General features: G+C 44.2%; 3 protein-coding genes across 8 annotated transcripts; 2 read left to right on the top strand and 1 right to left on the bottom strand.

Annotated features, from left to right (window-relative positions):
* Positions 1–449: 449 nt before the first annotated feature.
* Positions 450–3,928, top strand: LOC103984511 (ferredoxin-thioredoxin reductase, variable chain). 6 transcript variants are annotated; one of them, XM_065108520.1, is made up of 6 exons: positions 480–636; positions 2,042–2,146; positions 2,246–2,365; positions 2,462–2,604; positions 2,691–2,757; positions 2,897–3,928. In XM_065108520.1, exon 6 carries the CDS (start codon positions 3,243–3,245, stop codon positions 3,732–3,734), a length of 492 nt encoding a protein of 163 aa, XP_064964592.1. In that variant the 5' UTR covers positions 480–636; positions 2,042–2,146; positions 2,246–2,365; positions 2,462–2,604; positions 2,691–2,757; positions 2,897–3,242; the 3' UTR covers positions 3,735–3,928. The 6 variants fall into 6 exon arrangements, with proteins under 6 accessions (XP_064964595.1, XP_064964591.1, XP_064964592.1 ...); XM_065108521.1 differs by having other exon boundaries at positions 483–636; positions 960–2,146; positions 2,246–2,331; positions 2,403–2,604; XM_065108518.1 differs by having other exon boundaries at positions 483–636; positions 960–2,146.
* A 3,584-nt stretch (positions 3,929–7,512) lies between these two features.
* Positions 7,513–11,045, bottom strand: LOC103984512 (disease resistance protein RPS2). Its single transcript, XM_009402023.3, has one exon. It carries the CDS (start codon positions 10,254–10,256, stop codon positions 7,626–7,628), a length of 2,631 nt encoding a protein of 876 aa, XP_009400298.2. The 5' UTR covers positions 10,257–11,045; the 3' UTR covers positions 7,513–7,625.
* A 1,080-nt stretch (positions 11,046–12,125) lies between these two features.
* On the top strand, positions 12,126–13,196 carry LOC103984515 (NDR1/HIN1-like protein 6). The gene has a single exon (XM_009402024.3). The coding sequence runs from the start codon at positions 12,309–12,311 to the stop codon at positions 13,068–13,070; it is 762 nt and encodes a 253-aa protein (XP_009400299.2). The 5' UTR covers positions 12,126–12,308; the 3' UTR covers positions 13,071–13,196.
* Positions 13,197–14,226: the final 1,030 nt, after the last annotated feature.

The following is a 14,226-nucleotide window of genomic DNA, read 5'->3' as shown; positions in this document are numbered from 1 at the left end:
TACTTATAACCTTTAGCTTTGTATTTATCAACTTCATCATTCTTTTTTAGCTTTATTTTGTAGACCCATTTAACACCAATTATCTTCTAACCCTTAAAAAATTCATTAACTCTCAAGTGTTAATTTTTTTAATTGTCATAATTTTATCGTCTATCATCTTTTGCTATTACTATATATATATATATATATATATATATATATATATATATATATATATATATATATATATATATATATATATATAAAAGAAACATTGACTTAAGAGTCCATACCACCAATCACGTGAGCCATCGAGCTGGTGGACCTCATCAGCTCCGACCGACGGTTGACATGAAGCGATCAGACCAAACCGTGGGCCCGTTTCTTTGGAAACAGGTCCAACGCCTTGAGCTGGTCATTACTAGCCGCCGATCGGTTCTTGATCAGGGAAGCACGGATCTCGAAATAACCCTTCCCCCGCGGAGACGGTTACCTTCGACGGTTCCCTTGTGTCTTACGCTTAGCATCCCTCGCCTTCCGCCTCTCCCGACTCTTCCCCCACCGTCCCCCGTCGCTTTTGCGCCCCGTTTGGGGCTCCGAATCCTCAACTGACCTATTGAGATTATTCAAGTGCACCGCTTCCGACGGTCCTACCGAGTAAGATTCTCTTTACCCACTCATTTTCTTTGCTTTGGTTTCTCTTGATTTATGTTCTTGTACTTAACTTTGTCTATGATAATTTTTTCCCTCTAAAAGGATCTTGATACGGGAGTTCTTTTGATTGGAGTTGTAGATTTGTTTCTTTACTCATGTTCCATTCGTTCTTGGAATCGTTGCATGTGAAATCATGTCATGTCATTTGTTGTACTAATTCTGCTATAAGCCTTGGGCAAGCCTTATGGTTAGGGCACAGTTTGCTTCATTGTCATTGTGGCTGGTGAAAGATAATTCGAGTTTCATTCCTTTTGTTCTTTCTGTAGCGAAAGTTGGGAGCACTCTGGATGGATCCAGCTTGGGAGCTGTTTCTTGATCCAAGGACTCAAGATTTAGTTGCCCTGTTCTCTTACTGTTGATTATCTTTGATTATGGAAGTTTTATTTAGAAAGTTGAATTCTTGATTTCTAAATTGGGCTAGAATACCTATGTCTTGGATGTCTTTCCTTAATGGTCATTGATCTGCAAACTTAATGTCTTTTACAAATTGTGGTATTTATTTGCTTCTGCCAGATCCCTCTAGTTTGCACATGAAAACTGACAAAGAACTTAGTCTTGGCAAGTTCTTTTCTCCTTCAGATTATCTGACTTATTTTGGTAAGCTGAATCTAATTTCAATGAAGGGATCACCTAAGAGTCCCGGTCAACATGTGGGATCAAGTTGATTAGTTGGTAGTTTCAAGTTTTTTGTTTTTTGCTGTAAAGGAGAAACTTTATTAACTCAAAGCTCAAGCACAAAAGATATCCTTTTCATCGAAGGATATAAGCATAGAAGATCAGGATGCAAATTTTCATTCCACAAAAAAGTGTACTTGGAAGTCTTAGCAAAATTAGCCAACCAGTTAGCCGGCATGTTAATCTCCTCCCTATATGTGTGTTTGAAAGAAATAGAGGAAAATGTAAGAGCAATGTGTTGAATGACTCAGACATGATTAGCAATTTGCCAAGTAGGTGTAGCTCAATTAACAGCCTCCATTATCAGTTTTTAAGTTAAAAACAAGCTTCTACACAGAAAGATGTTGATATCACAAACAGTATGTTCTTGTCAGCATATTATAGTTTGACAACAAACACAACTCAACTTTTGCAACTTCACGTTATATTTAAATGGTATTCTGTTAGTTTCTTCGCATCAAATGCATTTTTAACTTAATATTTGTGCTGTTTGACTTTTATCAAGTTATATTGTAACATGAGACACTTGGACATGATAAAAGTTGGACGCGGTAAAAGTTATCTTGAAAATCAGATGGCTATGTACCATAATGTTTGGATTTTCACATCCTGGAAACTTTAATATGATAAAATATCTGATTTTTGCCTTTTTCCTGATCTTTTTTTATTTAAGGGATGCTTCTTCCTGGAAGAACTTCTCAGACCAGGACTTGCATGTTTATATTCAGGCAGGCATATATATTTGAGGTTTAAAATCCACAGGATGCATCTGAACATGGTTGGCATTGCTCGTACCATCATGATTGTGATATCAATTAATCGTATGTTAACCTTTTTACCTAAGAGGTTTTTTATTAGTAAGAGCTGGTAATTGCAGTTTCCAGTTATGCCTCCAGCTGACCTACAGTACAATCTATCGAACAAGACAGGATCAACTGCAATTTGGCAAAAGCTGATGACCATGTAACTGTTGTTACCTTACAAGGCATCAAGTCAGGTCAGTCTTCCTGATTATTTCTTGCCTCTGGCTGCAGGTTTGGAGCTAAGGATTCTTGTCCTGGACATTACTACTACAATTCTAATTGGATCTCAGGTCTGCCTTAGAAACCTACAATTCTAATTGGCAAAAGAGGATTGAAGAGTGATGAAGATGGTAGCAGCGCTGGACCAGAAGCTTGGGAAGGTCTCTACAACAATGCTATGAATCCTAAGGCGAAACCAAGTGTTATCATAGTGGTAAAATATGCTGCATATCTGTAGTACCTTTTCCATCAGTAGCTGATGATTGAGCTGTTCAATTCGATCCTTCTTTTTGGTTTTAGGTGGGAGCAGTATGTGTGAAGTTTAATGTTTCGAGAACTGCCGTTGGTATTGTGACCCATAATACTGGTGATCACCCTTGCCACTGTATTATTTTTCGTTGAACTTCTCTGCAGTCAATCATATTGAGCTATGTTTTAATTTGAAGATTGTTATGGTAAGTGGAAACAGCGTCTCACTTGAATGGTGGTGTTTCTGTTGCTCACAGCCTCCATAAACTAATAGAGTCCTCATAAATCTGTGGTTGGGACCTCGCAACCTGTGCACCACATGTTCGCTAAAATTTCTTCACCTCCTACAAGACTGCCCAAGATTCTGGAGCACAAAAGAGCGCGTCCTGGTCTTATCTTTGCATCGCCAAACGTGTCACCTTCTCATTTCCAACCCCGCAAGCAAGCGAACATATCTGAGCGCCTTCGCTGCAACGTGCGCCGCTTGTTGCGTCCACGCCTTATCCACCGCGCCGCTTGGTTAACTGTTCGACGAAAAGCCCCAAAGAAGGGGTAAAAATTTCGAAGGGAAGATTACAACCCGAGATCGAGGCCTGAGGAAGAATGCCGACACCCGCGACCGCCACTACGACCACTCCTGCCCTCGCCTCCTCCATATTCTGTCGGTGCCCTCCCTTTGCTGTTCCCCCTCTTCCCCCGGCTGTCGCCTCCTCCCCGCCAGCGGCGATACTCGCCGCGCGCGCCCCGGTCGCCCAGCGGCGCGTCTCGTGCCAGATCGTCGTCTCCACCGACCTCTCCTCGTCCTCGTCGGAGGTAGAAGAGGAGGAACAGCAGGCGGCGGCTAAGATTGGGAAAAGGGTCCGGGTTAAGGTGCCTCTGAAGGTTTACCATGTGCAGAAGGCGCCGGAGTTGGATCTGAACGGCTTGGAAGGGGTAATCAAGCAGTATGTTGGGGTTTGGAAAGGAAATAGGATCTCCGCTAATCTACCGTTCAAAGTCGAGTTCAAAATCGACGTTGAAGGTCAACCTCGCCCTGTCAAGTTTTTCGCCCATCTCAAGGAGGATGAATTCGAGTACTTGCCGTCCTCAGATTGAGCAGATGATGTGTAAGTTCGATATAAAGATGCCAGATTCCAAATTCGTGGCAAGCGAGATGTTTTGATGGAATTTGGCAAGTACTCTTTCTTTAGCTTTCTGTTGATATGGTAATACATGTCTGTATATTATTATTTAGTACAAGTAAAAATGAAAAAGGCGAACATTGAGGATGCCAAGTTCCTTTCCGAATATGATCTCTCTGTTTCAGCTGACATTATGAACTTCATAATTGTTGTTGTGATCCAGTGGATCCACATAATTTGTGTCTTATTGTTGATTTTGATGCCTTCCAGCATTTTTTCCCTTGCCATAAAAACTTTATTTGAATAAGATGTATGATTGACTGTTTTGCTTCACCTGGTACAATTATAATTCTGGAACAAGTTGTTGCATTCAACTTTTGTTTTTCTTTGGGCTTCAATCAATTCTTAAAATTTGAGGTTTCTTGGATTCTGATTCCTGCAAATAATGCTTGAAAATGCATCAAGAACCTAAAGAAGCTTCTTGGTAAAGGATCAGGGTGTGAGAAATACTGTTTCTCCAATTGTGATGCCGGATTGGGAGTGTCTTCTCCAGTCGTGATACTGGATTGTCAATTCCTACAATAATATGGTTGGAATGTGATATGACGATTATGTTGATTTGAAATCTCTGTAATGTAAGTTGCCTGCTTTTCAGGCAATAGAACTTGTCTTTTGTTCATTGTGCTCTTGTTCTTCTGTGTATTCTTATAGCATTGTTTCCTTCATTCTTGCAAACTGTAGATGCTGTTAATATAATCTGATTACATTTGTGGCTGATGGTTACTCTTATAATTTAGACAACTCGAAGTACATTTTATGTAAGACTTTTGGACTAGGCTTAACCTTATTCCAGTTGTTACTCTATCCTGTGCTTTCTTAGACTTTGACGTTCTTCTCAGAATAGAAATGTGAGTATAAATTGTTTAATATTCCTGTTCATTTTTCCACCTGGGAGATTGACAAGGATTTTTCAGGGTTGATCTGTCTCAGTGATGCCATTATTTATAGGGTCTGAAACTTTTGGCCCTTCTATTACCCTAGATCACAATCATAGTTTTCTTTGAAGTTATTAACTGTCAACTTTATTTTTAATCGTTAGACTGTTGGTATCTAACTTTATGTTTCTAATTAGTGAATGAAAACTGGTTTGTGGATAGACAGTAAGATGGTCAGACCTATGCAGTTGAATGCACAATGATAACTAATCATTTGTTCTGCACTATTGTAAATTTCGTTGCTGGGCAGCATCATGACATTTGTTCTGCAGTATTGTAAATTCCTGTTTGCTATAATCTTTGGTTGGTCTTATAGTTTCTATTTCCCATTGTCAAACCAACAGAGGAAATTAAGGAATTCCTTATAGTTTAACTATGAATAAATGTCTTAATTTATTTTTCCCTTCAGTTCGTGTTTGCTTGCTCAAGTGTGGTTTCTATAACAATCCAGCGATTTATTGGGTTCCTATTTTTTTCAATTTGGTGTTTTGTTTTTTTGACATTTGTCTTTCTCCATTCACTTGCTTTTGTTAAACAATTTTAAGTAGTTCTTCTTGTTCCATGAGTGTCATACACTCCTTTATGTACACCATGTATAAAAGTCACATGCAGATAGTGTCAATCCTATCAGGAAATTGATTGGTTCATAAGTACATTGAATTGCTGAGGAGTAACTTGGATGTCCTCATGGCAGGTATGGTTTCTTTTTCTTACAATCATTTTTTCGGTACAACTAATATTCTGGATTCTTCACTCTATGTAGTGCTTCCACGGCACGTTCTTTGAAGTGCATCCCTTTTTTCTTTTTAAACATGCTTATTCTATATTGTATTATACTTTCCTGTTTGTAAGCCTTATTTTTTTTGGCTATATGCAATGGAAAATATCATCCTACTTAGTAAGCATCATGTTTATAACTGATAATATGCACCAGAATCAAGCAAGGCACTGAAATAAGAAAAAATCTCATCAAAGGATATCTGTCTAAATAATTGAACAATGTCCCTCCTTGCTGTATGTTTACGGTAACTCCTGTTTGTTTATACTTATGTGACTTTTGGCTCTCCTAAATACATCATGCATTTTATCTTTTGAGAAGACAACGAAACTCAATCTGAAGCTGTCGTTGATGTGTAGGTGACAATTAAATGGAGTTTTTAAACTTAATATTGTGCCAGTAGAGAAGAAGAATCTTCATTTTTGACAGAATTTTATATAATGATTCTTCACCTCTGGTCAATAAGGTTTGGCTGTGTGTAGCTACAAAAAGTACTCTTTGTTGTTTGGAAGCTTTTTCTTGTTTTACGCTTCACATTTTTCCTTTATTCAGTTATTTTGAAGTTTTTAGTCGCCTTGCCTATTACTTGAGAGTTTTTGCTATTGGATTGTAGATTTTGTATTCCAGAATCTTCTGTTCCTGCCTTATGGAGTTAGTTGATGGCTACACCATTGTGTAGCTCCAACAAAACACCTGAAGACATTTTGGAGTACAACTAGTTCTTGTCGGCATATATTTGTCATGTATCATCTTCCTTGATGATTTCTGCAAAAAAATTAGAGTTGATTTGCATTATACAAATTGACACTTCAAGCAATGAATAATATTTCGTTGTGGTTGGTTTGTGGATGTGCTAAGATGACATGTATAAGGAACTAGATGAATATTCATGGAGGGTGATCTCAAGGGGGTTGCAATTAGCAGTTGTTCCCTTATGCCATTACTTGCTGTCTCTATGCTCTGCTAAACTGTTCCACATCTCAATCTGACCATATTAGGTTGTCTATAGGGAAGTGATGTTTCCTTGCCTTGCTGATGAATGGTTCTCATATCATCTATGCAATTTGGTCTGCTTGCTTGGAGTTCTGCATGTTTGTCGTTGACTATGGAATGCAGCTTTTGCGTGGGGCTGTGGCTTAGCAGTATATCAGTTAAAGCAGTGCAGCCCGTTTGTCTATGTGGCTTAGCAATATATGAGAAGAGTTTCTCTCTTCCTCTGTTCCGAAATCCCTGTGGATATAATTCTTCTCAGAATGGGACTTCGCCTCTGTTAATCTAGAAAAAGGTTAAGGGATATGAGGCTCTTTTGAATCGTGGCTGTAATATCTCATTAGTCCCACATCGGAAGTGGGGAATGTATATGATTAGCTTATAAGGGTCTGATGAGTGTACTACATTAACTCCCGCTTAAGCATTTTGGTCCGCCGTGAGTAGAAAAGGGAAAGTTATTGGCCAGTTGGCTCATCAGACCCGGATCGTGACATCGGCTCTGATACCAAATATAATGATATTTATTTGCATCAAGGGTGTTACAGTGGCAGTAAAATAAATCATATTTATTTGCATCAGCTGGAAGATGCAAAACTTTTCTCTATTATTTAATTTCCTTGAATAATATTTTGCTAGATGGAATCCATAAATCTTTCTTTCTTTCTTTATTTTTAGATATCATTTCATATTCTTGATTAGAACCTCATAGAACTGAATAAGAAGACTGACTCCAGATTGATTGGGTATTTTCCTTCCATATTCTTGATTCGGGTGTTTGAATAATTAGATCTCATAGCTTCTGGAGTCCCATATCTGAGACACATGATAGCTTTTCACAGAGATTCTGAACCCAGAAACAGATGAGTAATAAATATGCAATCCTAATTATTACCTTCCTCAGTGATCAATCTTTTAGAATTACTAAATTTTGAACACAATATTGAATTCCTCAGTGCAGTGCAATCCAGATTACAAAAGGAACAGTGAACTTTGTAGAATTCCTGTATGGGATGCATGTATCATGTGGCCAAAAGAATCAGATAAATAGATATACATGTAAAGAAGTGAGAACAGAGGGAGGCAGAAGACAACCTCAAATCAATTACTGCAATGGTGTAAAAAGGGGACTGAGAGCTTGTTTAATTCTGTCATCTCCCCACTCCAGTCCATCCGACCATTCTTGGCTGCAAAAGATGGCAGTCATCTCCTCCCCCACCATGCCAAGCTCCTTCAGCTTTGGGCATTCATTCACCTGAAGAACTCTCAGGCAGGGGAACGCCAGCACTCTCCTTTCGCCTCCAAGGCTCTTCAGCTCCGATAGGCCTACAAGGTGCAACTCTTTTAGGTGGGGGAAGGCAGCCACCACTTCAGGCTCTTGCCCTTCCCCCGCCTCATCCTCGAACCTGATCAATTGCTCTATCCCACTGCAATACCAGACATGCAAAAACCGAAGGTTTGGGAAGATTCGATCCTTGAAGATGATCCTCGCTTTCAGCAGTTGCTGAAGCATAAGGACGTGCATATTGGGAAGCAGCGACCATTCGTTCCCAGTGCTGCCACCACCAACTATGATCTCCTCCAGTTTGCTGGAGTGCGAGATCCGAAGGCAACGTAAGCCCCTCATGCATCTCCCAAGCGAAGGAGAAGGAAGTTGGATGGTGGTCAGTCCGAGGCAGCCTCTTATGTGCATGTAGCGAGTGGACATGGCGAGGCGGCGAGCCCTCGATAGCCTCTGCAGACTGGTAGCGTTCTCCAGCGTGATGTCGAGGTACCTCAGCCGTTTCAGCCCTTCCAGCTCTTCGAAGCTGATCCCTGCTCCAGAGGAGCTCGCCCTCCAAGTTCCATAGCTAGCGTACATGCACAGCACTCGCAGCTCGGTGAGACCTTCGATTACTCCGTTCGGGATTGTCCTGAGATGAGGCGTGCCGGAAAGCAGCAAGGACCGGAGCTTCACCAGATTCCCCAGCTCTTTCGGCAAGCACGTAACGCTGGTCTCGTAAAGATCGAGGTATTGGAGCTGAAGCAGAGTACCGATTTCGGGTGGCAATTCCTCGATCGAAGTGCGCGACAGATCCAAGACTCTGAGGCATGCCATGGAGCGAAAGAAGCCGTCGGGGATCGTGCGCAGCCCGCGGTTGCCGCTGAGAAGAAGCGTCAAGAGCGCCGGACAGTGAGGCTCCTCCGGCAGCGAGCTGATCTCGTTGGACACCAGCGAGATCCTCTCTGCTCCTTCCCATTTCTCGGCGTCTGGCGCTTCTGCTAACCCGGCGCCTGCTTGCACCAGCCACCTGTTATCCTTCTTCCCGCACTCGCAAACTATCCATGACACCATGGCGCGGATGAGAGGGTGCATCTTCACATGATCCTCCCCGCTGGACTCAAGCATCGACGCCGCCTTCAGGACACCAACAAGATCGTAACCCTCGCCGTAAGCATCCTCAGGACTGTCGAAGTCGTCTATGGCTCCCTCTCCGATGCACAAATCTATGATGGTAGCCTTGTGCATCGGATTCATACCCATGTGCAGGGACGAGTAGAGCAGGAAAGTCTTCAGTCTATCATCCAATTTGTCGTAGCTCAGCTTCAGGCGATGTAGAACGTTCTCTTCCATGCCCAGTAGCTGCCATGGTGTGTTGCTCAGAGTCGTGACGGCATGCCTCCACTCCTTGGCGGTCCTCTTGCTCGCCATGGCCCGGCCGACTGTGATCAGCGCGAGTGGCAATCCGCCGCATCTCCTGGCCAGCTCTTCGGCGTGGTGGCGGATTTCCAGATCGCCGCGGATCAACCTTTCCCCTGCTTTTCTCTTGAACAGATCCCAGGCGTCCTCCCACTCCAAGCACCCAACCTTGATCTTCATGGCGTCCATGCGGTCGCAGACGTCCTCGATCCGGGTCGTCAGGATGACCTTGCTGTGGCCGGTGGGAGTCGGAATTCCCACCGTCGCTAGATCCAGGGGCTCCCACAGGTCATCCAGCAGCAGCACAAACGTCATCTTGCTCAGGACCTTGTAGAGGACCATGGCGCGCTCGTCCTCGGTCTTGCGCTCGTCCCAGGACAGCCCCAGCCGTTCGCCGATGGCCCTCTGCGTCTTCTCCACATCGAAATCTCTGGTGACTCTGATCGAGATCACCACGTTGAGGTGGGTGGCTTGGACGAGTACCTCGTTGTTGAACCGGTTGAGCAGCGCGGTCTTACCGACACCCCCCATGCCATGGACGCCGATGACGCCCACGTCTTCGTCGGCATAAGCGCCCCCGAGGTGCTCGAGCATGGAATCCATGCCGACGGTGAGTGCGGCCGGCCGCTCCTCGAATCGGACCGGCATCAGCTTGTCGACAACCTTGTAGAAGTTGGATTTCCCCTTGAGGCTGCTGGCCTCGTCCCGGGCCTCGTCGGCCCGCTTACTGAGCTGGTAGCGGAGCACGAGCTTGGACGTCCCGTCCGCCGGATTGGCGAACCTTGCATCGAACTCCTCCACGATCCTGCCGACCTCGGCTTCGAGGCCCTCCACGTTCTTGATCCAGAGCATGACCTCGTTGGTGGCCTCCATCCCTTGCCTGGCTTCGCGGTCGACCTCTCGCTTCACATCGTCCCTCTTGCTCCGTAGCTCACCGATCTCCTTCTGCAGCGACTCTATGTACTGCTCACAGGACAAGGCATAGCCGAAGATTCGAGTGAAGAAGGAAATAATGGGGCTAAATACGGATTCCAAGATTGATAGCACAGACTCCATGCTTGAAAGAAAAGAAGAATGATCTGCTAACTGCAAAGAATTGGGAGTATCTGAAATGAAATTTGTGGTCGGAGCATATGATGGAAAGATCTGCCTTTGCAAAGGGAATGATGATGAATTATCTGGCAAAAGGAAGCGCTGAAAAGATTCAACAAATGAATCGAGACAAGATGTTGTTGGATGGACTCGACGATTTGGTAGTCTAAGCTGGCATCTCAAAGGAGATAACCACGAAGGAAGCCTCTCGTCAATGGATCAAGTCAATTTCCTTTTTCTTTTCTCTCTCTTCAAGAACAGCACATAATACAGTAACTCCATCTCCTATTGGCTTCCGTACACAATGTTTGGAGGAAAGACAAAGGTAATGCAGTGTACACATCCTGGAAGTTTCGTCACACTCGTGAGGTGACGAAGATGAACCAGGGGAGGTGACCACTGTTTCTTCACACTCATGGCCACGGTAGGTTGTCTCCAAACAAGCATCTTTATCAAGGTTAGCTAGGTTTCATGGGTGATGCATATCAGAACACTTCTCAGTCCTTACAACATCAGCAGATTACTGCAGCAAGCAAAGAGACATGAACCAATTCAATGTTTTATTTGCAGGGGACTTGTACTGTTGAAATTGATAGGTAAGGGAAGTAAAAAAAGGAAAACATCACAGCTTCTAGAGGCTGTTGCACGTTTCTTGATGGCTACTGCAGCCATGACCGGTCCAATCTCCTATCACCATGGCTCAGATCTGATGTTATTATATGAACCCTCAAAGAGGGCAGGTGGACTAAACCCAATGAAAGTTTCCCTGAATGAGCTAATAATTTACAGAACTTGTTGACACCAATATGGAGCAGATCAGAATAAACTAATCTGTTCATGATTTTTTCTTATATTGATGTCACTTGATGGCATTTCTACCTGCAAGAGAATGGTCTATTGGCATGATGAGCTCCTCCTCCTCCTCAAATAAATAATATAGCAGGGACCATTCTCTTATTCTCTGTGTTCAATTGTGACTTCAGTTTTGGAGTGAGAAGCTTCCCAAAGGGATTGATCTGTGCATGTTGGTGCCACGGCTCAAGCTTTCCCTGATGGACTACTCGGCTTGTTGGTGCCACATTAAATCTGCCCTACCACCACTCACAAAGCTCTATAATTAATGTTAGTGTAAACAATCTTGAGCCGTGGCCTCGGGGCTGACGCGGCTCGGTTCGGATCCAGATGATGGAAATCTCCCTGGGGCTTTCCTCGAGCCCGCTGAGGTGGTCGCGCTGAGGTGGTCCGATCGGGACGGGGTCGTCGTTTTCTCCGAGCAGGAACTCCTCGTCCGCGCATCCGGTGGGGACCCTTGGCTTCGCACCTGCACAAAGGTCAGGTTGGGGCGCTTGGCCTGACCCCTCCGACGATCAAGTCAGATGATGTGAAGGGGGTTTCAGATGAAGAAGTCTTTTTGTGTGTATGTTTCCCCCCTTTTCGTTCAGAATACGAGGGTATTTATAGGGAAGCTTACTGTTTCATAATGTGCCCGCTTGTAGGGGGCAGGCTGGTAGCGTCTGACACTGGTGATGACGTGGCGTGAAGAACCGAGCCTGAGTAGACGTTAATGCGCCTCGGTCGACATTATGGTCCGTTTGACCATATGCTGTCACGTCGATCGAGACGTGAGGTATCATCTGATATCGGCCGAGTCTTATCATAATTACTATCCTCATCAATTAATATAATATCATCTTTTAATTTATAGCTTTGCGACGTCATTAGATTGACATTAGAGGCTGCATGGATAGTTCTACGAAACCGCAGGCGGTCGTGAGCTTGAAGACCCTCTCGGTAATGAAACCGAACACTTTGTGAACGCGTCGTTTGCGCTTCAAACCCCGCACACGCTCCGACACACAATTAGGTGGGAGAAGGTGAAGAAGGCTTCGAAGAAACGCGGCACTCTACGCTAAATCTATATATGAAAGTCACGGAAGTCTTAACTCTGAAGAAAAACCTCTCGCAAGAAGGCCAATCCGTTCAAGTAATCGCTCCCCCGCGGCTGAAGAAGGCAGGATGACGACCAAGCAGTCCCCCATGGCCGATCAGCAGCGGATCCACCCGGTGGACGTCGAGGCGCCGCAGCCAACCGTTCCTCTCGTTCCCCGCGAGCTCTCGAGGTCGGAGAAGGGTGACCCCGAGCCGTACCCTCGACGCACTCTCCCCGTCGCGCACTCTCGGCCGCCGAAGAAGCACCGTAGCTGCTGCTGCAGGTGTCTCTGCTGCACCGTCTGCACCATCATCCTCCTCGTCGTCGCCGTCGCGGCCACGCTCGGAATACTGTACCTCGTCTTCGACCCCAAGCTGCCCAAGTACTCCGTGGACCGCCTCCGCGTCACCGCCTTCTCGGTCGACCAGAACCTCACCGCGCACGCGACCTTCGAGGTGACGGTGACCGCCACCAACCCCAACAAGGGGATCGGCATCTACTACGTGAGCGGCTCACGGCTGAACGTGCTGTACTCGGGCTACGACCTCTGCCAGGGGACGTTGCCGGAATTCTACCAGGGGCACCGGAACACGACGGTGCTGGGGGTGGTGCTCTCTGGGGACGTGCAGCTGGGGAGCACGGTGATGAACGAGCTGCAGCAGCAGCAGCAGACGGGGACGGTGCCGTTGGACTTCAAGGGGGACGTGCCGGTGCGGGTGAAGCTGGGTGGACTGAAGCTGTGGAAGGTGACCTCCCGAGTGCGATGCAGCTTGGTGGTGGATAGCTTGACCGCCAATAACCAGATTCGGATCAAGAACAGCAGCTGCAAGTTCAGTTTAAAGCTTTGATTTCTTACTGCTTCTCTTCTTCTCGCTTGTTTCATGTTGGATCATATTGGTTGGATGGATGGCACAGTGTTGTATTATTTTCTGAGTATTTATTCTTATTTATATATGGATTTATTCACCCGTGAATTCCTACCTTACTGTTAATGGAGTGCAGATAAAAATATTGGAAGCAATCAGCAGAAGAAATAGCAAGAAATGAGTGATTCCTCTGATATAGTTTACTGCATTTGTTTGACTGAAAGCAAAACCAGTCTGATCTCTCTGGAAGTTTTGGATACTTTTAGCTCATCAACTCCACTGACTTGTGTAGAATAATCAAAAGTAATTGTGGTTGGTAAACCGTAGGTCTGATCCACTTCACCTCAGAATAGTTTTCGCATAGGATCATCACCCATAGTATGCTTCGAATTACTTCTTTTCGGAGGTAGGTAATGAGTATGGAATCATACGAAGTTTGCAGTTCTTTGTGCTTCATTGTTGATGCTTAGAGGTTTGCAATATGAATAATATATGAAACAACCAAGTCAAAGATTACTCACCAGAAAGTCAAAGTCAAAAGTTATGGCCGACAGATTGCACCAAAGGCATATCTGCTGCAGAGAGTATTGCGGCCATTTGGCCTCTGCAGTCAAACCATGACACAGAATCAATCATGATCGAAGTAATAAACACTTTCAAGGAAGGGCGGCTGAGAACGTATAGCGATAAGTCTGTTTCGGTCGTGACCGAGTCTGTGTTGACCAAGTCATCACATTGGTGAAAGAACACGAGACCAAAGAAATCATTTGGGCTCACCTTTGATTATGCAAACGAGGTACATGAAAGACATCTTCTATATAACACATTAACTCCTTCTCATATAGCTAATAAATTATGGGTAAATTTTCTAATTTTTTAATATTTTATTTTTTCTTATAGAGTAACTCTCATTTTTTTAAGAGATGAGATTATCCCTTATGTATCATCTCCTTCTATGATGAGGAGGATGATGACATCGCTCCTAGCTTTGTTACTTATATTCTTTTCATCCCTCTCCTATCATCATTTTGATCCCTCCTATGTACTAATATCATTTTCCTCTTCTTTATCTATCTCTTTTGACGATAGTCAAATGACATCGATATCGATATAGAGAAGAAGATAAATAGCAATGGAA

Source organism: Musa acuminata, chromosome BXJ2-5 (genome assembly GCF_036884655.1).
Source record: "Musa acuminata AAA Group cultivar baxijiao chromosome BXJ2-5, Cavendish_Baxijiao_AAA, whole genome shotgun sequence".
Lineage (NCBI taxonomy): Eukaryota > Viridiplantae > Streptophyta > Magnoliopsida > Zingiberales > Musaceae > Musa > Musa acuminata.
Note: the sequence above shows the minus strand (reverse complement) of the source record. Positions and strands in the feature narration are given on the sequence as shown.